The 26610-nt window shown below is 36.1% G+C and overlaps 1 protein-coding gene across 2 annotated transcripts in view; it reads left to right on the top strand.

The window, feature by feature from the left end:
* The window catches only part of CPT1A (carnitine palmitoyltransferase 1A), a 39390-nt gene extending 13503 nt beyond the window's left edge, over positions 1–25887 (top strand). For both annotated transcript variants that reach the window (XM_086894042.1, XM_086894043.1), the window contains exons 2-20: positions 354–433; positions 575–729; positions 1723–1862; positions 2266–2437; positions 5503–5604; positions 6315–6452; positions 7333–7410; positions 8082–8189; positions 9030–9117; positions 11422–11617; positions 12156–12344; positions 13126–13231; positions 14985–15101; positions 15975–16139; positions 16694–16828; positions 17897–18049; positions 19119–19223; positions 21131–21223; positions 22720–25887. In XM_086894042.1, the coding sequence (XP_086750168.1) occupies positions 589–729; positions 1723–1862; positions 2266–2437; positions 5503–5604; positions 6315–6452; positions 7333–7410; positions 8082–8189; positions 9030–9117; positions 11422–11617; positions 12156–12344; positions 13126–13231; positions 14985–15101; positions 15975–16139; positions 16694–16828; positions 17897–18049; positions 19119–19223; positions 21131–21223; positions 22720–22806 (2313 nt within the window). In that variant the 5' untranslated portion in view covers positions 354–433; positions 575–588 and the 3' untranslated portion in view covers positions 22807–25887. The remainder of the gene's footprint in view (positions 1–353; positions 434–574; positions 730–1722; positions 1863–2265; positions 2438–5502; positions 5605–6314; positions 6453–7332; positions 7411–8081; positions 8190–9029; positions 9118–11421; positions 11618–12155; positions 12345–13125; positions 13232–14984; positions 15102–15974; positions 16140–16693; positions 16829–17896; positions 18050–19118; positions 19224–21130; positions 21224–22719) is intronic.
* The last annotated feature ends 723 nt before the right edge of the window (positions 25888–26610 follow it).

Here is a 26610-nt window from a genome sequence, read left to right as displayed (position 1 = left end):
TTGCAGTTATTTGCCAGTCACAGCACAGAGCCACAGGGACTATAGATTCTTATTGCGTTGAGTAATCTGAAATTAGAATATGAAAAGAAAATTGGGAGAGGATATGGCCAGAAGCCACATTGTTTTTCTAGTTGAGGTGAAAACTTTAGATACCTTTTGTTTCAAATAAAGCATTTTCTGAATCTTCTTTGAAATGTAAGATGCTCTGTACCTGTAATATGCTTTTTCTAAATGCTTTGGCTTTCTCTTTCTGTTCTGCTCTGATTTTTTTTATGTATTGAATGTACAGGTGATATGCAGCTGTGATGCTGCCAAAATGCCCAAGTTACATAAGTGTTTTGTTTCCATTGCAGCTGTTTTGGTTAAAAGAAGTGCCTTAAATTAACTGCCAGGACACTCAGCCTAAAGTGCAAGCAGAGCCTGTAAGGAAAAGGCAAGTACTATATGTAAGGTTTTTATACTTAGACGTCTTTGCCAAAATTGTGGTGTAGAAGATATCTTGCTAGAAATGGACTAGCTCCTAGTTCCTTTGGACAATAAGGAAATACTCTTTTTAAACTTTGTTTTTTGGCAGAACTCTCTCTGAAAATGGCGGAAGCTCATCAGGCAGTAGCTTTTCAATTTACCGTAACTCCAGATGGGATTGACCTGCGTATGAGCCATGAGGCACTCAAACAGATTTACCTATCTGGTGTCTATTCATGGAAGAAGAAGTTCATCAGGTTCAAGGTATGCTAATCTGGTCCAAACTTCAGGGTTATTTAATGTTTTATGAATTTACTGAAGTTTTTTCAGGGACAACTGAATTTTTTTTTCTTTCTTTATGGTAAATAAAGTTCCTCATTGTGAAAGATTTATGGGGGTTTTATTTAAGACAAGGGGTACTGAGGAAGTTGGCACAGGGTGATACTGTAAAGTCTGAAAGGGTACATATTATTCTGTGGAAGCAAGATGAAGCAGATGTAGAAATTTACTGACTTCATTCTCTTCATAATGTACCATGGAATTATATAATCTTTTAGCAGAAGTCAAAAATATGACTAGTTGTGATCTTTAGTGTTATATGTCTTAGAGGTACAAGGTTGCACTCTTTATTATAGCTAAGTAGTATTGTTTCTGATGGCAAAGAGATTGCCATGAATTTAGTGTTCTGTTCATGGGATTATAATTGTAAATATCTGTTTTGTGAATAGCAAACTACATAAGCTACAGGATATCTTCAACATCTGTTTCAAAAACATAAACATATTAACAGAAATCTTATTAAAATTTTCTTTAAAAGCCATGAGAAGAACTGTTTAAATTATATAAAATTATTAATTCTGGTTTTCAGTGTCTTGTTCAGTAAGATATTTTTGCCATATATTCATGTAGGAGAGTCTAACACAGTGTAAATTGAAATTATTGAAGTGTCATTTGTTTTAGGGTTGTTAGTTAGTTTCAGTATTTTCAGTAAGACTTGGAGATCACAGGATCAATGATGTCTACAAGAGAATGTAAAAGTTCCTTTCATTGTTGATATAATTGTTAAAATTTTCTGTAGTAACTTAAGTAAATCTGTTCCCTAGTCCTGAGATAATCACATGTAAGAAAACATTGGATAATCTTAACTACTTCTGTATAACTAAATGACTTAAATGTGTTGATTTTTGTTTCTTTCCATGGTAATATGAAGTCAGTCACTTTGGTATGAAAAAATTATATCGAGGCTTTTCTTTCCAGAATGGAATTATCACCGGAGTTTATCCTGCTAGCCCATCTAGCTGGCTTATTGTAGTTGTGGGTGTGATGTCAACCATGTATGCCAAAATTGATCCTTCCTTAGGAATAATAGCCAGGATCAACCGAACACTTGATACAACGTAAGTAGACTGAAAGGTGACTGTTACTCTGAAAGGAAATCAGTTTTATTGCAGGTACTCTTAAAACTATTCCTGTTGAAATACATCAGTTTTGGGACACTACGTTTGTGACATGATAAGCCAAATAAACAGATGTATGAGGATATTAAGTAGGGAGGTTGTTGTCCCAGTATTGCTGCATAGTTTTCTGGGTATTTGGGAAGCACATTTGGGAACTTTTATGGCCTTCAATGTTGCTGCATGAAAAGGTTTTTGGAAAGGAATTTTTGAAAGCAGGATAAGCAGGCATAAAGCTTGTCTAAGTCCTGTCTCTGCTACTTTTAGACTTAGGTTTGTAATACCAGCTTCTCTTTGGAATTTAAATGGACACTAACTGGCATATGCTGGCTTTTGTTTTAAATAGTGGCTATATGTCAAACCAAACACAGAATATTGTGAGTGGAGTACTTTTTGGCACAGGGCTTTGGGTTGCCCTTATCGTCACAATGCGCTACTCCCTGAAAATGCTGCTCTCCTACCATGGTTGGATGTTCTCTGAACATGGCAAACTTTCTGCTGGCACCAAGTTTTGGATGGTAAGGATATGTTGGTTTCATTTCATCTTCTGACTGATCAGTATTCAAAGCCTTAAAAGAAAATTTTGTAGTTTTATTCTTTTCTTGTGTTTTTTTGTGTCATGGGACAGGAGGCTGTTAGGTAGCTATTTCTCCTGTCACCCTTCTAATGCTGTAATGAAAGTATTCATCATGGCCTTCTAGAAGGAAAAGTAAACACTCCAGGAATAACTTCGGATTTGCCAATGCCTTGGTCCTGTGTGACTCAATACCTGCCTTTTCTCTATGTGCAAGTACAGCTTAAAGAACTTCGGCTGCAGCACCGAAGAATCTTATCCCCAGAGAAAGTGTTCCCCTGATTCTTTGTTGCAATATTAGGATTTCTAGTCAGCCATTATAAAATTATTCTTATGCTTGAAGAAAATATTGTTGAATGTCTTTTCAACTGATTCATTGGTATGCCTCCAAAATGAGTTGGGGAAGAAGCATAAGGTGTAGGTAGCATGTTATGCAGTTTTCAGATAAGGGTAAAGTGAGATTGTGGTGCTTTGGAAAAGGATTCTTAAAGGATATGATAGGTATAAAGTGAGGAAATGTAGGTGTCAGTGCTGCAAGAGATGAAGTGGGGTTTTGCTACTCGGACTTGGTTGTTTCATCTCACTTCTGCCTGTATTGTGGTAGAAATAGCTTATTTTCTGTACCATGATAAAATTAGTCTCTGTGGCCTGAAAAATTAGCGTGTTAAACTAAGCGCAGGTCATGATTTACTGTGGGAGATATTCAAGGACAAGTATCCAGAATGGTGTACACTTTAAATAGAGTTTAATGTTTGTCTGTTACAAATGAAATTTCTAACTGATGGTTTCTCCTGGAAGCGGTATCAGCCTCATGGCTCAAATTGGTACAGTCCAGAGGCTCTGAATGGTAAGGCTTTCTGTCAATTGCTTGGAGCTGTAGCTGCCTTGGTTTTCAGCATGTCCTACCAGATAGATACTTCAAAGCTCTTAATATTGCCTTACCAACCTTAAAACAGTATGAACTGTAGTGCTGCTTACCATGCTTTGTTGCATATTGTATTTATAAATTTTTGTCCATCATATATGTTGCATATGTATTTTGTTGTGCATTGTATATGTTTCAAAAATGCAGAATACTGAAGATGTATGTATGTCCAACAATGTCTCATCTATACTTACTATGAAGGTCTATTTAACTAGACCCAGCAAAAGAGAAGTCTGGCTTCACTAGTGAAACAGCTCCAACTACTTTAGCTTTCTAGATTTTTATAATTCTGTTTTCTCTTCAAATGATCATGTAGATCAAAAACCTGAACTCTAATTTCAGTCACAGTACAAAGTGATTTTTCAGCCTGGTTGGAAGTCTAGTGACACTTTTAATCAGCATATTTCACCTTATAAAGTCAAATTTCCTGTATCACTGTTAGGAGGGAAATCCAAATATTAGTTACCATTTTAAAAAATCCATTTAAAAAGTTGTAATCGTGTGTGAACAGATGCAACATATGTTAGAATGACATTATTTGCTGTGTCTGCATATGAAAACAGAAATGTAATGAAATGTGTGTTTCTGTCAGAGCACTTTGTTGGTCTCAAGGTATTATAAATTCTCTATTACAAGTTTTCTTAAGAGATAAATGCTGTGAAATGTGTTTGCTGGTTTTTGTCAGTTGAGCAGTCACTCTCTTAAAATGCTTTTAACCTTTTCTGGCTTAAGAGTTTTGGAATAAAATTGTCTCCAAGTATGAAACTGAAAAAGCTGAGCTTTTTCTTTCCGCTTGTTTCCAAAATTTTCTTGTCCTGAAGCAAAGCTGGATTTCATTTGGCAGATCACTGTGGTGCATCCCATGTACACCTGATGGCTCTGATACACATCCATTTGCAGGGAGATCTTTATTGCTAGTAATATTTTTCAATTCTTAGCTGTTTTGTGCTGCCTAAAATTATCTTCTCTAGCTGTGCTGAGCCAGGAAGCTGAGAGAGAGCAAAAGCTCTACATTCTAACAGGTTTGTTAGGAGAAGTTTTCAGAATTTAGTGGTGAAATGACGTTCTCTGTTTTATTCTATCTTGTCTGTTGGCTTATATATACTATCCTGTGTATTGGACCGAGATTACACTGTGACAGTAAAAGTTCCACTGGATTGTTGGTATAACACTTCACTTGACCTTCATGCTGAAATAGGGTGGCAATGTCAAAATCCTGTCATGAGTAGCCTAGAAGTTGCATGGTCTAGAATTTCAGCTTAGTGTGTGCTGCAATTGAAAAGTAATAGTGGACAGAAAAGCTGCTTTTGTTTTCACTCTCCTGTGGAAACAGGAGATTCTGTAATACCTGAAGCTAAGTTCTCTCTGGCTGTTTTGTTTTGTTGCTGGGGTTTTTTTGTAACACAAGCACTGAGTATAACACTGGCATGCTTGCACAATTTGGTATGTTCCAATCATGCAGTAGATTACCTGAGATTGATTCATGCTTGAATTAACTCCCTGTAACATCAGTTCTGTTATTGATGTTGAGCTGTAACTTTGGAAAACATTAAACCATGATACAAGAGCATAATTATTATTTTGAAAGATTACTGTGGTTATCTAGAAATGTCACCTGAGTCACAGGCTTGATAATGATTGTGTTTTGAAGCACAATTTAGATACGTTTCTCATATCTACTATGTAATATAGTAAAAGGTCAGGCAGTAGACGTGGTCTTTTTCATCCTTCCAGAGGGGAATATATGAAGAAAAGAAGTGTAAGTAACTGTATTTATATTGAGATTGAGGTGTGCCCTACATAAGCAGCAATATTGTCTGTGACAGGTTGATGACTGGGAAGTCAGGAATGACCATGCCGGTTTGCTCTTCCCCTGACATATTGTTTAACCTTTAGGAAGTTAGTTTCTCCCAAGGCCTTTTTTTACTGGTGAAACTGTGATAAATATGGTAGCTTCCTAAATGTAGTACAGTATTATTTACCAGTGAGAAGGACTGTGAGGTACATTACACATTTACTCTGTCATTTTTCTTTCATTGAACCTAATAATTTGGTGCGTATATTCTGTTTTTGCTCTTCTTCAGGCCCTTGTAAAACTTTTCTCAGGGCGTAAGCCCATGTTATACAGCTTCCAGACATCTTTACCACGATTGCCAGTTCCAGCTGTTAAAGACACAGTTAACAGGGTATGTACATTCACCAGTTTATTTTCTTCAGTAATGCAGAATCCATACCTAGATACCTTTTGGGGTGTTTTTTGCCATGCCTCATGAAAAACTGCATAGTGATATTAATATGGTGTAACAGATTCAAACTTCTGCATGGAAATTAAAATAAAAGCTGTGACAAACCAATGGAACTGGTGACAATTTGAAGCCAGTGAGATTCACATAGGATGACATGATGCCTATTGTTGCAAGGCTGTGCCACAAAGTGTGATTTCCAGGGTTTTTGAAGCACACCACTTTTGTTATCCTTCCCAGTTGTACAGCATTACTAAATGTGTGTGTTATAACACAAAACCTTGTATTGAAGTGTGTAAATATGGCAGTATGTCACAGAAACTGAAGGTTTGATTTTTAGAGGAGAAAAAAAAGAAAAATCAGTCTGCTACTAAAGAAGCAGCATGTCTTACTTTTTGGAGTGGAAAATCTTCAGAGAAGTTACCTCTTCCATTTGTGTTTTGCTGACAAATGTCTTAAAATAATACTTTGTCTTTTGAAGTTTGCAGTAGAAGTTTAGAAGAGCATATACTCTTATTTTATAAACATGGTATTTACAGCCTTATGGATTGAGACTGGATAATCTTTGTTTACTTTAAAGTGCTTTATGTAGGACTGGTGAGAAGCTATGCATTAGTTCCCATACTGATGCTGATTCTTTTCTTGTGTTCTAGTATCTGGAGTCAGTTCGACCACTTATGGATGATGAACAGTTCAAAAGAATGGAAGGTCTTGCCAAAGATTTTGCATTTAATTTGGGGCCAAGGCTTCAGTGGTATTTGAAGCTAAAATCCTGGTGGGCCACTAATTATGTGAGTAGATAAAGAGGAGGCTCAGTTGTTCAAATTACATTATTTGTTCTCTGGTGCTTTTTTTTGGCTTAAATTCCATTATTTCTTAAATGTAAAAGAAGGAAATTGAAACTGCTTAATATTTTTTTAAACTACATGAGACTTTCTGTGTAAATAATTTGTGTGATTTGGTAAACAGTGTGGTGAGCAAAGGTGAATTAAACTTGAAAAAAAATGAATCCTTATTTTGCATTTTGTTATTCTGGAAAATTTTGCTCTTAAAATTGCTTTTGGGGATTGTTCATTTGCTTGTTGAGCTTTATAACTCAATAATGGGCTTGGCTACCCAGGTAGTTTAGAAGAGTGATTTAGAGCAATTTTTTAATATAGAGCAGCTAAGGCATATATAAGAAAAACAAAGAACTGTATCAATTGAGTTGTTGGTCTATCTTTTCTTTTTTTCTTTTCTTTCTTTACAAAAAAAAAAAAATCCAATCCTCAATGTTATAGTGAGAACTATAATGTTAATTCCTTCTTGGTATGTTATTTAACATAACATACCTGTACCCCAGTAGCCTCATCTGCCCTGATAAAGGCTGTAAAACATTCAGGAGACCTGATGCATTTTAAATATTTTGTGGAGATCATGATTTCTTTGAAACCTTATCAGAGAGATACAGCTGAATTTAATTTGGTTCTCTCACCCTTTTTTCCTGTTTTCCCTGAAGTCTGATAGAAATTAGCGGGGCGGGGGTTATTGTCTTTATTAAGTAGGGAGGCAAACCTGCAGTTTCCTTCCCACTTCTGTATGGAATGTTGTCTTGTGGAGCCATTAACACAGAAGACATAAACTGTGGAAATGATGAGATTTTACTGCTCTTGTTTTTCCTTCCTGCTGCAGGTTAGTGATTGGTGGGAAGAATATATCTACCTTAGAGGACGTGGACCAATCATGGTTAACAGTAACTATTTTGCAATGGTAGGTAAATCCTATAAACACCTTATATGCCAAGCACTGTAATGTTTATGGCAGGCATCTTACTTCATGGTGTCATTCTGCTTAGAAATCCATTACCACTGAGCATGTAACCTTTGTTTTCCTTTCTTCTTGTATAACCTGCAGCAGGTGTCTCCAGGAGCCTTCAAGTATGCCACATGCTTGAAGTACTTCAAGTGCACCTGTCTTAACAGCTCTAGCACAGCAGCCACTTTGGCAAACTCATGCAGCAATGACTTAAACAGCTTTCTCCCTGCTGTAAAAAGCAATCTTCCAAAGCTCCATATAAAACTTCTTGGGTAGCACAGCTGAAGGAGGCATGTGCTCATATTAACAAATGTACGTACAGGAAGTAAAATTGTAAAAGGCTGAAAAATGAAAAGGAAAATAAAAAAGGAATATGATGGTCTTGGGTCAAGTTTTATGTAGCACTGTCTTTTCTACTCAAATGATTAATAATGTTTAAGGAGATTGTGACTGCTGAAGAAAAGTTTCATCAGCTCACTGCACTTGTGCACTTAATAAATTTCAAAGCCTTTTCTACATTGTCCAGAATAAACTTTAAAGAACATGGATGGGAAGTTCTATCAGGTTTATCTTTCTTTTAATGTAGCCTGGTAATCATTAACTTATGATTCTTATTTGCATTACAGGACTTCCTTTCTTTATATCCCACAACCCTGCAGGCAGCTAGAGCTGGTAATGTTATCCATGCCATCCTGCTCTATCGGAAAAAACTGGACAGACAAGAAATCAAGCCAGTATGTATACCAGTTTAAATGGCTTTTGATCCTTTTCCAGCACAATCTGTGAGAAGCTTGCCAGTTTTCAGAATGGGAGAGAAGAGGAATGTCTTATTGTTCTGAATTTTTGTGGTCCAAGTCATCTTTGCTATCATTTGAATTTTATATGGGCAGAAACTACAAACTGTCAAAAATACAGAATGGTATGGATGCAGTACAGGATAATTGGGATAAAGGCCTGGAGGCCACTTGATACCAAGAGTGAGTCAGTGGGAGATTATAATGATGATATAAATTCTGTGTTGCACTAATTTCTAGGTAGCAAAGATAGGCAAATCCCATTTGAGTTTCTGTACTATGCAATGGCTGCATATTGTAGTAAACAAATACTGTGGAAACAATTAAGTAGGTTTTTTTGAGATCACTGAAGGGATGTGATTAATAGTATGGAACTACAAGTCTGAGAAATGTGAACTTTTGTTCCTACACAGCCATAAATAGCTTAAAAGAATGAATTAAGGGGTAATGCATGCTGCATGTGCACGTTTTGCATCTAGACCATCCTTGGAGAACTCTTTGGATTTCAGGTGCTAGCTAGCTTCAGTCTTCCCTCTTGAAGGGTGAGCTTTTGGTAGAAGGGGAAAAATAGGTATTTCTGGAATGTCCATGGAATATTCCATATGTAATTCAAGGAAAGACCATGAACAGGGAGATAAAAAAACTCAACACTGCATTAATGTGTTATAAACCTTACTATTTTGAAACCTTTGTTTAGCCAGATCTTGGGGGTTTTTCTTTACCTTTTAATTTTCTAGTTGTATACACAAAATTAGATTTTAATGTACATTTGCTTCACAGATTCTTCTGATGGGATCTACTGTTCCACTCTGCTCAGCTCAGTGGGAAAGGATGTTTAATACTTCCCGTATCCCAGGAGAGGAATCAGGTAAGCAAGGCAGCCAAGGAGAATAAACACCTTGATGGGATTCAGGGCTCGGTGTCTTTTCTACTAAAAATCTGATTTTCCAGATAAAGGTCTGACTGGCACAAGTGTACATCAATACTGTGTTCCAAGACTCAGGATGTAATGGATTGTAATGTAATGTAATGTAGAGTGCCTAGATACTTTTCGTTTTAGGGAGATTTTGAAGCTTTTTTAGTGGTTTTCCTCCTTTACTTAATTTAAAAAAACAACTTCAAGTTAGTATCTGCCCTGTTTTTTAATTTATAAATAACCTTTATTTTTCCAAGCTCAAAATTATTTTTAGGTCTTAATATTAAAAGTGGTATTTTTTTATTGCCTTTTTTATTTTTCCTAAGCTTTGTCACTGTAAATAGAGTCAGATTGCATCTGGAAGAACTTACTCTTTGTAATCAGCAGGTGGAAGAAAACATTGCTATTCATTTTCAGTTCTCTTTGAGAACTTCACTGCAGATTTTAGTGGAGATTTGTGCTGTTGTGGTTTTCTACAAGAGCTTAAGCTGTATCTAGGCTTCTCTGATCATGTCATACGCTGATGTCAAGCGTCTTAGAACTGATTTACGTGTTTACCCAACAGTCCATCATTGTGGCAGCATCACAGTGAAATACAAGCAGGAGTTATTGTTTAGTCACCTCCATTGGGAATGCACTTATGGGCTGCCAGTTGATGACAGGATGGTTTTTTTCCTTTCTACGAGGCCTGTAACTCACTCTAATGTTTCAAACTGCCTTCAAACTTGTTACTCCCACTGAGCTACAGAGTTCAAAACACAGAGTTTGTGAACAGACACAAGGATCTTGCCTATTCTTCCCTGCTGGAGGGCTGGATTTGCTGTAAGGAGATGGATAAGGGGGAGAAGTGGCATTAGGTAGTGGATAAAGCAGTAGGTGCACGTGTTAGATAAAGACTTCACTCTCAGTTCTGCTGCTGGCCTTTGCTAGATTGTTGAGGAATTTTTTTCCAGCTGTGCCTCAGACGGCTTTATCTGTGAAGTGAAGGAAGGGACATCCCTGGTGTCATTACTTTGTGTCATAGCCAGTAGCTTAAATAGAAAAGCAGGTTTCTGAATCTCTATTGGACAACTTTAGTCTGTGAGCTACTATTATTGAGAATACTGCAATACTTCAATTACTGAGAGTCCAACCCTTGCCTCTTCCTTTGTTGTCAATAAAATAAAAGTTATAAACAGTTTTCAGTTAGCCTCGGATTTGGTTTTCTTTCAGTCTAAAATGAGTTTTGCCCAGAAGTGTAGAAGTGACTCATTCTAACTAGCACCTGTATACATCCTGTATATCTTAGTGGTTCTCCTCAGTTTCTCCTGTTTAAAGTCTTTCAAATTAAACTACAGTCAATATAATAGTTACTGCATTTTCCTCCTAAGCTCTTCACATTTCCTATTATGCTTTTTACATTTTTCTTTGTTGCTGTTTTTCTAAATGAAAAGCAATGGTATCACTCTGTATATGTCTAAGTGAGTTCCAAAAACATTTTTCACACATTCTTATGAGCAGCTTGACTCCTTGTCCCCTGATTTTAATTACTTTGTGTATATTACAGTTCCTAAAGAAAAAAAGGGAAAAAATTGTCTTCATATTAATTGGTGGTAAAATCTTGATGAGCATTGTATCCTGTCACTTGAGCAGTTGTTAAATAGTCATGATTGTTGAGAAGACATGCTATGGAGTGAACAGCTTTGCCTGTGGTTTGATACAGTGCTTTCATGACTAAATTTAGGCTTATCCCAGTTAAGCCATGTAGATAGCAAAATGAGGGAAAAAATGTGGCTTAGTTTTCTGCTTCACATAACATTATACATTTTGGCCATATATGGAATATTCACTCTGCGTCTGCCAGGAAAAATGTAAACAAAAGCTGATGGTATAAATCTGAGTTTCTTTAGATTCTCCATGAGTTGTCTAGCACCTGAATGCAAGTGATTTAAAAGTATCTTCCCTGATACTCATCTAGCATGTTCTTTGCTGACTGCTTCACCAAACTACACAACTAGTGCTCATTTTTCAGACACAGAAATACAGATTTAGTTGCTTAATAGTGGCCTCCAGTGCCACCAGTGAAACTGGTGGCGCTATATATGCAAATGATTGTCAGATCTGTATATTTGACTGTTTCATGTGGGAATCTTTATGATGAAATAACATGGGGTACTGAAATAACTCGTAGTGCATGCAACGGGCATCTGATGTTATTTAGTGCATTAGTGCTTTGTGACTTCAGCTTTGTGTTCACGTAAGTGATTACAATTCTAGATACTCTCCAGCACGTGAAAGACAGCAAACACATCGTTGTGTATCACAAGGGCCGTTACTTCAAAGTGTGGCTGTACCATGATGGCAGATTGTTGAGACCCCGAGAAATTGAACAGCAAATACAGAGAATTCTTGATGATGATTCAGAACCTCAGCCTGGTGAAGAGAAGCTTGCGGCTCTTACTGCAGGAGATAGGTATGGTGGTTATTACTTTTTAAATAAGCTTAGTATTTAGAAATCATTGAATATTTGCTTTTGAATTTTCAAATAATCTGCAGTTGTTTATACCTTGGGCACTGATTTTGTATATGGATGATGTGTAACGGTGCTTCAGTTGCTTGTAATTGTGTGGAGTTAAAAAAATTTTGCAGTGGCAATCCTTTATGTTTTTATTATTACTTAGATAATTATTTTTACTGTTGTCTTCTTCCTTATAATAGATACTTCCTTTTGTTTTAAGTGTAGATGATCTATGCTGTAGGTATTGCACGTGCAGAAATGTTGAATGAGGATGAAGTTTTGCACATGTGTGTTGATGAGTTGAATTGGTTCCTAGGATTCCACTGTACAAGTATTCTCAGAACTTTCCACCGCTCTCATAGTTTAAATGCAAGGAAAGTAGTTGTGTCAAATTCCACAAAAGTAGGAGGAATGTCTCATAGTGATTTTAAAGGTAATCAAACATTGACAAATTTATGTAATCTGGCTATAAACCAAGTTTTCTTTTTTGCAGAGTACCATGGGCTAAGGCTCGTCAGGCTTATTTTAGCCATGGAAAGAACAAACAGTCCTTAGATGCTGTTGAAAAAGCAGCGTTTTTTGTGACGTTGGATGACGTCGAGCAGGGGTACAAGAAAGAAGACCCAGTGAGGTCACTGGATGCATATGCAAAATCATTGATACATGGCAGATGTTATGACAGGTGCAGTATTGACGCTGTGGAAAATGCCTTCCTTTTTTTTAGAATTTGGCTAATACGTATGAATTAATGATGACTTCTAAATTTATAAATTCCACAGAATCACAGAAGGGTTTGGGTTAGAACGGACCTTCATCTCCAACCCCCTTTGCAGCAGAAAGGGACAACTTACACTACATCAGATTTCTCAAAGCCCAGTCCAACCTGACCTTGAACATTAGCAATGACAAGGCATCCACAATTTCTCTGGACAATCTGTTCCAGTGTCTCACCAGCCCACTGTAATAAATATTTCTCCATTATAACACATCTAAATTTACCCCCTTTCAGTTTATGTCTGTTGCCTTGTGTCCTGTCACTATGAGCCATGATAAAAAGTCTTTCTCAGCTTTTCTTATAAGCCCTTTTTATATATTGAAAGGCTGCAAGAAGGTGTTCCCAGAGCCTTCTCCAGACTGAACAGCAAGCCCAGCTCTCACCCTTTCTTCTGCACCTTGCCAGCTCATGATGACTTTTTCATCCCCAAATCCTTCTCTGCAAAGAAGATGAATCCATTCATCCATCAGTCTGTTGATACTGGGCATTGTCTTGACCCAGGTGCAGGGCCTTGTAGTTAGCCTTGTTGAACTTCATGAAGTTCAAGTTTTTGTCTGTTAATTTAAATGTTCTTAAATGAAAAAGTTCTAGTGCACTTGAACGTGAATTTTAGAGAGAGAGGAAGTTACAATACAAAAATGCTTTTGAAATGTACAAAACCATAAAGAAATCTCAATTTCTTTTGTAGGTGGTTTGATAAGACATTCACTCTTATAATATTCAGAAATGGCAAAATGGGTCTGAATGCAGAGCACTCCTGGGCAGATGCTCCTATTGTTGGACACCTGTGGGAGGTAGGTGTTTGGTACAAAGAGCTAATGCAGAAGATCATGTGATAGAATCTTGAAGCAGCCCTGAAGCTGCTACTTTCAGTTCCTTGCATTCACATTGCTGATGAGTGAGTAGGGGCCTGTATCTACAGCAGCTGTGGAATTTGAAAAAGATCCCAAACCCTTGCTTAAGAGGCTGCTGTTTTTTGAAACTCAGCATTTTTGTGAGGTTAGATGTCTTCACAGAGAAGTGATACAGCTCCCCATCTAACACTATTTTAATATTTTAAATCCACAGATTCTTGCCTCTTTGCTATGGCATTGTATTTTTTGCATGTACATATTCCTAAAGCTCTTAAGCTTTCTTATGCTGTAAAACCCCATGCTTACTTTCAAAATTTGAAAAATTGTACACAGCTTAACTTTTCTAAGCATTGTTTGCTAAGATGCAGACTGACATGCTGTTGGTGTTATAGCTTGTATTTATTTGCAATGAATGCAGTAAATTCACTTTGCCATGTCTGTTCATCATGTGCTTAGTTTACTTCTTGAAATCTTAATTGATTTTTTTCCTTTTTTGTTTTGAAGCTTAAACCTACAAACAGTTACGTGACTCAAATCAATTAAAACTATTTCAAAAGCATTAGTTAATTTTGATTTTGTATGTATTTGTGCAAATGGTATTGAGTCTAACTGGTCCCCCCAAGTAATTTCTAAGTTTTATTATGGAAGTGTTTCCATGTGTATGAGAAAAAAAAAAAAAAAGCCTCATTGCATTCTCCACTCAGGGAAGAAAGAAGGCCAAACTGATTTGAAAGTGACATGACAATGCAGTGTAGACTATCTCAATGACAGAGGGATGCTTTTTTTTGCTTTAATGAATTATATTATATGCTTAATTCATATATCTGTACTTAATATTAGTTGGTACATTTTCTGCTAAGAGTTAAGATGACTGAAACAAGATATAATTTTTTAGAAAGTTATCTGTTGTTAGCTTTTTACAGATTGTCTGTTTTTAGAATAGAATGGACTAAAGTTTATTTCATAGTTGTCATGTTCTGACCACTAAGTAAAATGAGAAAATGCAATTAAAATATGAGATTAGAAATAAATCATCAGGCTTTTTCTTTCCAAATTGAGCAAATTTTAAATATTTTGATAATTCTTCATGTTTGTACGTGGGCTAGTTGTTGTGGATAATTCTTTTTAACATTGAGGATGGATGCTTCATATCCTGTAAGACTGTGCCTTTTAGGTCTGTTCAAGAAGTGTTGTTCATCTGGGAAACATTCTTCTTTCCCACCTAAGAGCTCTAGTGCACATGTAAAATAAGCTGCAATTTTTAAAGGGATACAAATCTTAAAAGTGATTGAGTTCTTGCAAGGATTTGCAAGATTTTTACTCTGAAATAAATTATTCCTTGATAAATAAGTTTTGACAAGTAACAAACTTGAAAAATTCTCTAGAATCTAAATTGAACAAAGATTGTGAAATCTAAGTTAAACATAAGCTTAGTTTCTTACTTCTACTTAGTTTGAGGTGGGTTTTTTATTAAGTAGTATCTAACAAAATGCACCAGTGTAATTGAATAAGTGTTTGGTGCACATTATTCTTGTAAAACTGGGGGCTTCACTTGCAGTTGTGTTTTGGAAATGGATTGTACATTTTATTTGGCTATGTAGTGAAAATAGGTTATATTTCTTTCACAATGAAATCCTAATTCCGTGGCAGTAAGTCATGTGTTGCAATTCTGAAGAAGTATCATTCTTTGCAGAATGTGATGGCAACTGAGTATCTTGAACTGGGCTATTCAGTAGATGGACATTGCAAAGGAGATACCAACCCAAATATTCCTATTCCTACCAAACTTCAATGGGAAATTCCAGAAGAAGTAAGTACATAAGATTTAGTGATATGAGGCAGAAACTTCTCTTTTCTCCAGTGGTCAAATAATTTATATAATTATTGATAACCCTATAAATCAGCTTTAAATTCCTCTGCGTCCTCTAGGTTGTGTACTTCATGTGTAGCCATTACTCAGTTTACTTAGAAAGTCAGGGGGTTTTAAAATCAATCTTTAAAAATTCTGACTGGGAAATGACAATATTTTACTAGAAGCTTTCTTGGTTGGCACTATATCAAAAACAAGTGGCCACCTCTTTTGAATAGTGGCTGTATTAAAATAAACTTTTACTTGCTGAGATTTCATTATTGTTGTCAAAACAAATACTCTTGTCTAATAGTTCCTTTAGAATAGCTTTTTTTTTTTGTGTTCATAGCTCTGTATACATGCCTAAAAAGATTTGATTTTCTAAGGGTTTTTTTTCCTCAGTTTCTAGAAAAACTGGCACCACCTTTTTAGAGTTTAAGTTTGAATAAAAAGCTGATGGGTGGTGATGTACTTAATTAAACATGTATGGGAGCATGGAAGCCACAGTATTATTGCCATTCTGTAACTGTAGGCCATTCTTTTATATTCACCTGATTTGAACAGTTTTAATGCTGGTGGGTTTTTTTAAAAGGGTTTTTTTCTGATGTGTACTGACTTAAAACGTTTTTATTAGCTTTTTGAATTTTAACTTTTGAGCAAAGATATCATCTTTCTCTAAAGAGAAATTATTTAGGTAATGATGTTTCTGGCATGCATAAAGGCATTTCCTGTTTATCAGTTAAAAATACTTGCAGTTTTTCAATAGTTCTCTCAAATGCCATGTATGCATGTTTGTGTAATACAGGTGTTTGTTTGGTATTTTGTTTTTTTAAGTGCCAAGAAGTGATTGAGAAATCTCTGAGCACTGCTGTAGCTCTAGCAGATGATGTGGACTTCCATTCATTTTATTTTGATACTTTTGGGAAAGGACTAATAAAGAAAGTGAAGACCAGCCCTGATGCCTTTGTGCAGCTCGCGCTGCAGCTTGCTCACTATCGGGTAAGAACAGACTGCTGCTGGCTTACAGAACCTCAGTAAGTTGGGTGTAATGGGTTTGTGGCTGAAACATGTGACTGTGTAATCATGCATTGCTTGTACAAGGTTGTTAAAGACATTCGATGCAAATTGATAGCAAACCCTAAGCAGATCACTAGCTGGAAATCAATTCTACAATGGTTCACATATTGATACATTTCTAAATCTTTTCTCTTCTGCTTAGTTGGTCTGTCCCTAAGCATTTTGTACTAGAAATAAGATAGGAAGCTTCTAGTAGCTGTGTTTATAATATAAACAGTGTTAAACTTACCTTTTAGATTAGAGTCACGCATGATAGTCTGGTTGTTCTATTAGTGTTTATCAAATCCTGCTGCTAATCTTATTTTTGCCTTTATTATCTTCAGGTAAGTGGGCTAATGGCAGGCTACTGAAAACTTAAATGTTGAGTTTAATTTGTGGAGTGATTCATAGCCTGTGTGCTTAGGTTGGACTGTTGATTAAGAAAGAGGGGCCAAGTCTGTCTAAACCTTAAAGTTCTTATTTTTCCCTTTTTCAAGGATATGGGAAAGTTTTCTTTAACATATGAAGCATCCATGACACGCTTGTTCCGAGAAGGCAGGACCGAAACGGTTCGTTCGTGCACTGTTGAGTCCTGTCGTTTTGTTCAAGCCATGGAAGACCCAACAGAAAGTGTAAGTTCATGGAGTTGGTGCCTTACACAATTGGGAAAGTAGGTTTGGATTGGGTATTAGGAATAAATTCTTCTTTGTGTGGGTGGTGGTGCACTGGAACAGGTTTCCCAGAGAAGTTGTGGATGCCCCGTCGCTGGCAGTGTTCAAAGCCAGGCCAAATGGAGCTCTGAGCAACCTGTTCTAGTAGATGTCCTTGCCCATGGCAGGGAGGTTGGAATGAGATGATCTAGAAGGTCCCTTCCAACCCAGCCAGCCTATGATTCACTCATAATTCATAAGGCACATGAGTTGCCACTAGACAACCATGTAAATCCCCAAATAATTTTTAAGTATTTAGAGTGATGCTTTTTTTTTTAAGGAAGGAAGAGCTGCATGAGGTAATTACCCACATCTTCTGTCAATAAAGCAGAAATTCTGGGCCATACCAAAAAAGAATGGCAGAACTTAACTAAATATACTCTTATTTGCCTGTTTATGAACTTCAGGAAACTGTGATTACTTGTGAAATTTTTGTGATTTGTAAAACTCGAGCGTAGATTTGTAGAACAACTAATTTCATACCAGTTAAGCTTTCCTTTCTGTCAGGGAAGCAAGAGTAATTCACAGGAAGGAAGTAGTTGGTCTTACATGTTGATGACCAGCATTAATGGACCTCTGTACCTTTGGTGTTGGCAGTTCGTCTTCTAAAATAGCTCTGGCGGTTAGAGCTTTTTTTAAATCATGTTGAGGTTTGCTCCCTATAACTCTTCAAGACCAGTATCAATAGAAACTATAAATAATGTAGTAAACCTGAGTTGTAATTGTGTTTGATTGTAGGGTTAGATAACATTTAAAATACAAACTAGTTTTCATTTTGCAGTTTACAGCAGGTAATAGCTGACACTTGCTAATATCTAAAGTTAAATACCTGAGGTTGAAAAGCTGGAGGATACTATTTGAGGTCAGTTGTCTTGTACTTGACCTTTAAGTGCTCAAGGCTTGAGAGTCATTGCTGTAACTTAGTTTTTGCACCTCATCCTTAATGCAGTTCACTTAACTGAGTTTTCTTTATCTTTTTTTATTTGTTAGACTGAAAACACGCTGAAGTTCTTTCGGCAGGCAGCTGACAAACATCAGCACTTGTATCGCCTTGCCATGACTGGGGCTGGCATTGACCGCCACCTCTTCTGCCTTTATGTCGTGTCCAAGTACCTCGCTGTAGATTCTCCTTTCCTCAAGGAAGTAGGTGGCTTTTATTGATAACTCTACATTACCATAAGTAGTCCTTGGGTTAGTTAGTGTTTTGTGGTATCTGCTCTTGTACAACTCTGTTTTTTCCTAAGAAAAAAGGTAAAATTTCAGCTGGTTAAGATCCGCTGATAAATTGTTAAGTTAGTTTCATTTTCCTGTATGTATACATTTATTGATAGATCTAGAAGAATGCTTTCAGTGGACTTGTTAGCAAAATACTTGTTACTTAAAATTCCAAGAAATATATAGTCAGTATTGAAAACAAAACTTTTGCTGTGTGTTTTCATATTTTCAAGGAAGTGCAACAGAGGCTGTGCAATTTCTCTTTGAATTTTCTTGTGAAACTGGCCAATTCAATTACTTTTAAGTTACTAAGAGTTAAAGGAGCTGGATATGACATTAATATCATTGTTTCTTACTTTGACAAATTACTAATTAAACTAGATTTTAAATCTGGGTTTTATAAAAATAATTACGCTGCACCTGTTCATTTTTTCAGATTAATAAAAAAAATGTATTCCACCTTGCCTCAAAATTAAGCAACTCACATTTTTCTGCTTGCTTACCTAAATGTGGCTAAGTCAAGAATGAAACAACTTTCTACAGTCTCCACAAATTTTCAACCTGTGTTGTTAGAGATTTTGCAAGTTTCTAACTTGATGAGGATCTTCCTGGGATTTGAATATGGCTAATAATGATCTTGTTAAAACAAGACTTTTTCTGTATAAGTTACGTGGCTGTAGACCAGAGAATATTGTTTGAAGTAGCATTTCTATTGAAATTCTATTTTATTCTCTTTGAGGAATTAACATCACTTCCTCATATGTTAATGGTTTCCATATCAGGACGAGTTTAACTGTTTCATTTAAGCTTCTTAATTTTTCATTCCATTGAAATGGGAGTTATCCTTAATCTTGCTTTATAAAGTGTTTTCTAACAGTTTACAAAGCAATATTACACTTGTTATATAGCACTTGGTATCTTGACTAATTTTTGAGAAAGTTGCATGTTCTTAAACAGTGTTCTCTATTTGTTTGCATCTCTTTCATATCTAATAAAGGTTTTGTCAGAACCTTGGAGGCTGTCAACAAGTCAGACACCACAGCAGTACATTGATCTGAAGAAGAACCCGGAAATGTTAGCCTCTGGTGGAGGGTTTGGGCCGGTATGTTTCCTAAAAACAAGTACCCACTAAAAAGAGTTTTACTTTCAAGACACCTGTCAAAAAATTTCAAATCTATCATCCCTCATTGTTGCATATCAAAGGTGCAGTTCATGCTTTTAATTGCATGTGTTTAATATTAATACTTTCCTGTGATGTGGCTGTGCTCTGAAAAATCTACAAGATTATCCCACTACAAGAATAGATTATTATTATTATTAAGGAAATATACAGTTATAAAATGTGGTACAGGGCTACATGGCAAAAAGATCTGATGAAATTTGGGTTCTTATCACATTGCCTGTGCCCAGATCTTCTGTACATCAGGCTGATATTACAGTAACAGTCACTTTATTACTTAAACTAGATTTTAAGGTTGGGATTTGTAAAAGTATTTACACTTGACTTGTTCTTTATATTTCCTGCTTGATTGATAAATGTGTTCATACATTCCTCCAGATTAAGCTGCTCACATTGTTCTGCTTGCCCCTCCTAAGTGTGAAAAAGGGCCAGGTCAAAAATACAGCCATGTTCTATGACTTCTGTAGACTTCCAAGAAACCAGTGTATTGTTAGAGGTTTGACAAGCTGCTTACTTGCTGCCATATTTTATTGATATTTAAGCTTGGCCACTGATAAGAATATTGGTGTCAACAAGACCTCTTAAGCAGCCTTTATGGGGCTCTTATACTAGATTAATCTGTTTTCAGAAAGTGTTTCTATTGAAGGAACAATGAGAGGCATCACAGGACTGCTCTTTGCCCCCTAGAAGTTAGGGTGACAAGTCCAGTGTATTTTAGCTGGTTTGTCAAGCTGGAAGGTGGGGTGTGTTAAATTGTTGTTGTTTATATACTCATGTTTCTGATACAGCTTTCAGTAGTTTTTGAAGCTGAAATGAATTTGACTTGCAGTATCAAGGAGGCCTAGCTATGGCCATACTACTGCTCATTCTTGAGAAACTGGCTTCCTCAAGCAGATTATGAAGTCAGCATTCCAAATGCCCAAAAGGCAGTACAAAAGGGCTTTAGCTGCAAGAATTTATAGCACTCTTTTCGTTTTTGTTTTGTTTTGTGGTGGTTTTTTTGTTTTTTGGGTTTTTTTTTGTTTACAAAAACTGTGCTTTGGTTTGCTTAATTAGCCCAGAGATTCAGTACATCAGCTTTCCATGCATGTGTTTTTTGTTGGTTTTGAAGGGTTTTTTTAAGCATTTATTAGAGTTTATCTCTGTAGCACGAGCAGTGGGAAGAGTGAGAAGAGTGTTAGACCACTTAACAGCAGTGGTGACGAAGAGATGGAAGGTTGTGGTCCTTTGAGTTAGGAAAGACATGGAGAGGGGTGGCATCAGGATAATCTGTGTTTATCAGGCATAGTTTGGATATAACATCAGACTGAAACCTGGGACAGTCATTGCTGCTAATGTTGAAATTGGACCAGACCTCTGCTCGTGGTACAGGTGTTCAGAATCACATGTTTGCTGTAGAGTCAGAAGCAAATACAAGGCTTTTACACTGTGCTTGTTTACATCTGCAGAATGATCCCAGGAGACTGATTGTTTAGGTATACAAATGAACTATTTTATTCCTTGCTGCTTAAGCACCAAAGCTGTGTAGTTGCTTAGAACCAGGCCTTGATAAGGGAAGCTGTTTGAATAAGTATTTTATTTTAAAGTATTAAAGCTGGGAAATATTACAAATATTCAGCGAATGGTTATTCCATGCACTTCAGATGAACTATTCCTTAAGTGGAGCCAATATTCAGAAATTATGTATTAAATGTAGAAGCTGAAGTTTTACTTGAGGAAATTGCAACTGATTTTAAAAACTGTAGCAACTTCTTAATTGTGGATAAGTTGACTGAGAATGAAGGAGAAGGAAGTTGTTTAAAATGTTTTTCTCTTCCTTCTTCCCCTAGGTGGCTGATGATGGTTATGGTGTTTCTTACATGATCTTGGGTGAAAATTTCATTCATTTCCATGTCTCCAGCAAAATATCTTGTTCTGAGACGGTAAGAGTCAGTCCTTTCCTATAGTTTAATAAATCTCTTCTGCTGGGTGCTTATAGATTTATTCTTCTCATTGTCTAAAATATATAGTAGAACTTGCAACCTACTGTTATGAGGTGTATTTTTCTTTCTCAATATATGGTGTTCTGCTGGAGTTTTTTTGTCTCCAGTTGTATAAATTTAATTGTTTCATGAACCAAGGGTACCATATTCCATTTCACTTATGCTTTCAAGCATAAAGAAAACATTTGGCCCAGGATCATCTTTATGCATGTGCAGTTCCCTGCAACTCATGTGAAATGACCACATGTGTCCCCTAAACAGAAAGATGGACATATCTTGGTTTTTCTTATTACAGTTTTGATTGGTTTGTCTCAGGCTACATCTGTAAAGACAAAATAAAATGTATGCTATCTATTTAAGCCTTCCTGGTTTAAATAATACTGAATGAAGCTGACCCATAAATTACAATCCGTGCTTAAGAAACATAACTAATCAAAAATTTATTAAAATAACACCCAGTATTAGAGTATAGTAGGTGTCATATGTTGAATATCCTGCTGTTGTGGAGGTGTGCTTTGAGTTCAATTAATCCTTGCCCTTTATATTGTTATGGCCTTCCTAAATATACTGAGTTCATTCAGGATTACATAGCTGACCTAGTTTTCCTCTTTTGACCTTGTCCAGGAGATCATGGTGCTTCTGGTTAATCTTTAAAGATTAGGAAATACAACTTCGTTTTTTTAATAGTTGAAATTGTTCTTCAGATGCCTGTTAGCTCGTACTTTAAATTTCGCTCTGTTCTTTTTACTTATTAATCGAGTCAAAAGTCCATACAGAAAAGGCAGTATTTTATGTGTGTGGCCTTGATATTAGTAGGTTCATTGTAGTAGATCCCTGTAATGCAGGTAATAATTTACATTTGGAATATGAATTTCTTTCTTGTACCATTCACCTAGCACTTAGAATAAGCAGAACAAGTGTCTGTTTTGTTTACACTTAGAAAGTTGTTATTTTCATTTTCAATACTTTTTTCAATGGCAAATGATTCAGCATTTCTGATAGGAACTCAAATAAAAATAATTTTTCTGCTCTTTCAATACTTCTTGGTCATTACTCATACACTCACTGAACATTCCCTTGTTTTATGAAAATAAGCTTTTGCAAAATTTTGTTGGAAAAGCAGTATCAAAACCCAGCAATTTTAGAGCAGCAGAAAGCTATGCATGCATCTGATTTTAAAAGGATATGATCTCATTTGTGACTGTAGGAAAGTAAATGCATAATGAAGAACTCATTGGTCAGTGACAGCATGAACCTGGATTAATCTGTATAGTGTTAAAATTTCTGTTATAAAAATCCCCATTCTATGGTAAAATACATGCTTGAATTCCATAAGCTCCAAAACTACAAAATATTAGAAAGTTTTTCCTTTTGCCTGAAAAACAACTGTTGATGGGCAGTACAAGTATTTGGTTTTTGTTTGTTTGTTTTTAAAGGATTCTCATCGTTTTGGAAAGAACATCCAGAAAGCAATGGTTGACATCATGGGTTTATTTAACCTTAGTAAAAACTGTACAAAGTGATCTGCTTTCTTGGTGCCAAGCAAGCTCCTCTTGGTGGGATGAGAACTCTTCTGCACAGGGAACAAGAGCAAGGTTTGTCGAAGAGTAGCTGGAGAAGAAACTGAGTCATCACCTTCTTGATCACCTATTAAAGCCTTAGCAGTATATTAAATGTGTCTTTTTTGTTGTGGTTTGTTTTTGGGGTTTTTTTTTTGTCAGTAGTATGGAAGAGCTTATTTCTACAAAGGATGACTTTTAAAATTTTCTATGTTTCTAGGGAGGAAGCATAGTATCATTGCATGAAGTCATGTATATTCTAACTTCTGCAGTTTTCTCTTAATTTGCATACACTTTCTCTCTCTCTTTTTTTTTTTTTTTTTACTTTAAATTAATTTACTTGTTTCCAGAATCAAAGGGATAAAACACACCGACTTAAATACTAGAAAAAGTTAGATTTGCTATGTATTAATAGCAGGATATTCTTCAATGTATCTGCTGCTTAATGTAAATGAGTGACAAACTTGTGGCCATTTGCCTTCCTTGGTTTCTTTTTAGAGGTAAATTGTGTAAAACATACCAAAAAATCCCTGCTGTAACCTACCTTAACACACTAAGTTGGGGAAATTTTATGGTTTTTGCAAAGAAGGAAAAAAAAAAAAAAGAAACCCAACCACTGGATAGTACAAAGTGTCCCCTCATTAGAAAGTATCACATTTTTCTTACTGCTTACAAGACTGTTCATGATGTTGATTTTATTTCTGTATAAATAAATGGACCTGTGTGCTTGTTCATGCAAGTGCCTTAGAAAAACAAAGATCCTTAGCCCAGGAAAAAGGCACATGCTGGCAGTTGTTTCAGTGGTAAGAGAGGTAAAGCTGTAGTAATGCAGACCTGGTTTTCAAATTGCAAAATAGGATGAAGCGGCATAAGCAGATGTGAATATGTTGCCAATAGTGCAGTCAGGTTTGAAGCTCTAATGAAATGCTCTAAATTTCTAATGAATTGCTTAAATAGCAAAGGTCGCTCCTTGGGAAGGGCAGGACTAACTTTGTTTGGAATTAACAGATATTCACGTTTGCTTTGGTGAATGGAATTGGTGTCACTCGGGTTTCTGGGTGCTGGGAAATGTTAACAGAGTTGGATGCAACGTGGTGGAAAGTCTGCAAAGCAAGGCTGCCTGTGTAGGCTGATGGATTGCAGTTTGCCTGCTTTCAGCCTGGAAGGACCACTACTGCAGTGCCAGCCTTCTGCATGAGAAGGGCAAACTGCTAAAGCCATGGGAAATAGCTCCAGAGTGAGAAAATCATGGCCTTCTCAACCCTCTCCTGGGAGATGCTCTTGGTCAAGCAGTTTCTAGAGGATACCGGTAGGGAGGGGAAAGCTTTTGCACTCAAAAAGGAACATGATGTTTCCAAGTGCAGAAATAAAATGGCTGCTACCAAATGGAGTAATTTTTGCATGATGCTTCTCTGCCCTGGGCTTTATAGGTGTGGTACCTTTTTTACATCCTGCAGTGCTGTAAAGTATACTTGTTAGTACAACCATTTTTTTTGTTATTATTATTTTATATAAGGTACATGATGGTTACTAATACAGTGCATGATGCTCCCGAGCTCTGCTGAGTTTGAAAAACCCTTGGGGTGGATATAAACCTTCTCATTAGACTTCAAAAGTTTCTGGCCAGTATTTCTAACTTTCTCCTTTTGTTTATTTTTACTCTGATTTTTAGCTATTAAAACACCTGTGTATGTATGCTTGGAGTGGGAACCCTCAAAAATCCAAGATGCATACTTAAGCGACTGCATGCTTACATAAATGTGGGAATCCTCACAGGAACTGATTAAAGACACTCATTATTTGATTAGGGTACAGTGTGTGGGAAAGGACACTTTGAAATAAGCCTTACTGCATCTGGCAGGCCTGGCACTTATCAAGCTACTGCAACAAATTTATAGTGATCTATTTTTGGAGATGCAGAAATAATGCACTGGGGTTTCTGGGGGTTGTTTTTGGTGTTGGTTTTGGTTTTTTGGTTTTTTTTTTAATTGACCACTGACCAGTCTGTGTTTAAATTAACATAAGGGCATATTAACTTGCAGGATTTTCTTTAAAAAAAAAAGGTTTAGATTTGACTCTCAGGTCTTAAGTGTTTCTAGTCTGATTTTAGTTAGTGCAATTTTGCATTCTTGGAGAGTAAGTATGATTGGCACAGAAAGCTGTTTTTTATTGTAAATGTTTAAAATGTTTTGTGGTGTTAAATGTATCTTTTTAAATTTTGGAATAGATGTAGATCCTAAACAGATGATATTTTATTTCTTTTTCTTTAAGATGTCAGCAGCATGTAAATAAGATATGCTTTTTGGATGTAAATCTTAGAAATCCACAGTGAATGTAGGTTATTAATAAATAATTTAAATCTTGATGTTCAATATTGTGTACATACAGTAAAACTGCTTGGGTTTTTCTTCTTTTTTGCTCAAAGCCATAGGAATGTAACTGAAATTACCTAGATTTGAATGAACCTTCTAGTACAGTGTATTTTATTGTAAAGTTAAATGTTCATATTCCAGTAAAACTACTAATTTGATACTAAAACCTTGAATCATTGATTCTCAATTAGTGATTCAGGAGACCAAACTTTTAGGGATGAGGAGGTGGCTAAAAGTCAGGTTGGATGATAATAATTTTTTTCTTTTTATTAAATAGCAGTGTGGAATGGGTGGAATATACCTCGAATCAGCATTTTTCAAATTCATTTTTTCAGCTATTTCATGGCAGAAGTTAGGAAAGCATGAAGTCCATTTACAGGGTACCATTGTTCAGGATTGATGCCGTTTCCACCTGAATATTCTTTTGAGGCTTGAGACTTTTGAGGGACTAGGGAAGTGTCTGTGCCTGACCTTGAAAATCGTGGTTCTAATTAAGCCTTTGTACCAATTGTTTTCTCATGTAAAATGTATTAATTTAAGGTAGCAGATTTTTTTTAATCTTGTTTAGTTGCTTTGCATCTGTTGTCAGTTATTTACATCCAACACTTTGTCTCTATTTTCTACTTCCTTCTGTGACTTGAAAAAGTGAAATAAAATTTCACAATTACCACTACTTAGAAGAATGTTTAATATCTTTTGTATCTTCTTCCCAGCTCCCTTGCTGTAAGTCTCTTGAAATTCAGGACTTGTGAAACCATTGCTGTAAATCCACCTAGGAACAGTAGCAGTGAACAATTCAGTTTGTTTTAGCAGTGATTTAAACATGTCTTCTAGTTAATAGGGAATGTGTTAATGAACAATTAAAACTAAAAGGAATTAAATCTCCCAAAAGAAGCTGAAGGTATGTATTCACCCTTGTCTGCCATCAAACTGTGTTCACTTTCCTTTTTTCTGTAGTGATGTCACACAAAAATTACAGTTTCTGACTTCAGGCATTCTCTCTCCAGAAGGAACGGTCCTGCAGATAATGAGGGTGTGATCAGGTGGAACAGTTGCTTCCTTGGAAGCTGAAGATAATGAAAGTTTGTTAGTCTCTGGACCAGGAGCTAAAAATGAGATTTAGAAAAATCTTTCTGACCAGGTCACTTCCTCATATCCTTACAGTTTATCACACTATTTATGAATGTTTGCTTCCTTTGCCCTTTTTCTTGAAGGTATTAGAGTGAAATTCTGATCAGGTTAAAAATAATTGTATTAAAATAAAACTGATTGCTTGTTTCTACGTTGCTTGCTTACCTTCCTAAACTGTTCTCTATATAAGGAGGAAGCACAGCACACACAGGTGGAGAGCAAATTCTCAAGTTCAAACAATTCAAATTCTGATTGGAAACTAGAA

This window comes from Cyanistes caeruleus, chromosome 6 (genome assembly GCF_971803275.1).
Source record: "Cyanistes caeruleus chromosome 6, bCyaCae1.hap1.1, whole genome shotgun sequence".
In the NCBI taxonomy this organism is placed as follows: domain Eukaryota; kingdom Metazoa; phylum Chordata; class Aves; order Passeriformes; family Paridae; genus Cyanistes; species Cyanistes caeruleus.
This window is presented reverse-complemented; position numbering and strand designations above follow the sequence as displayed.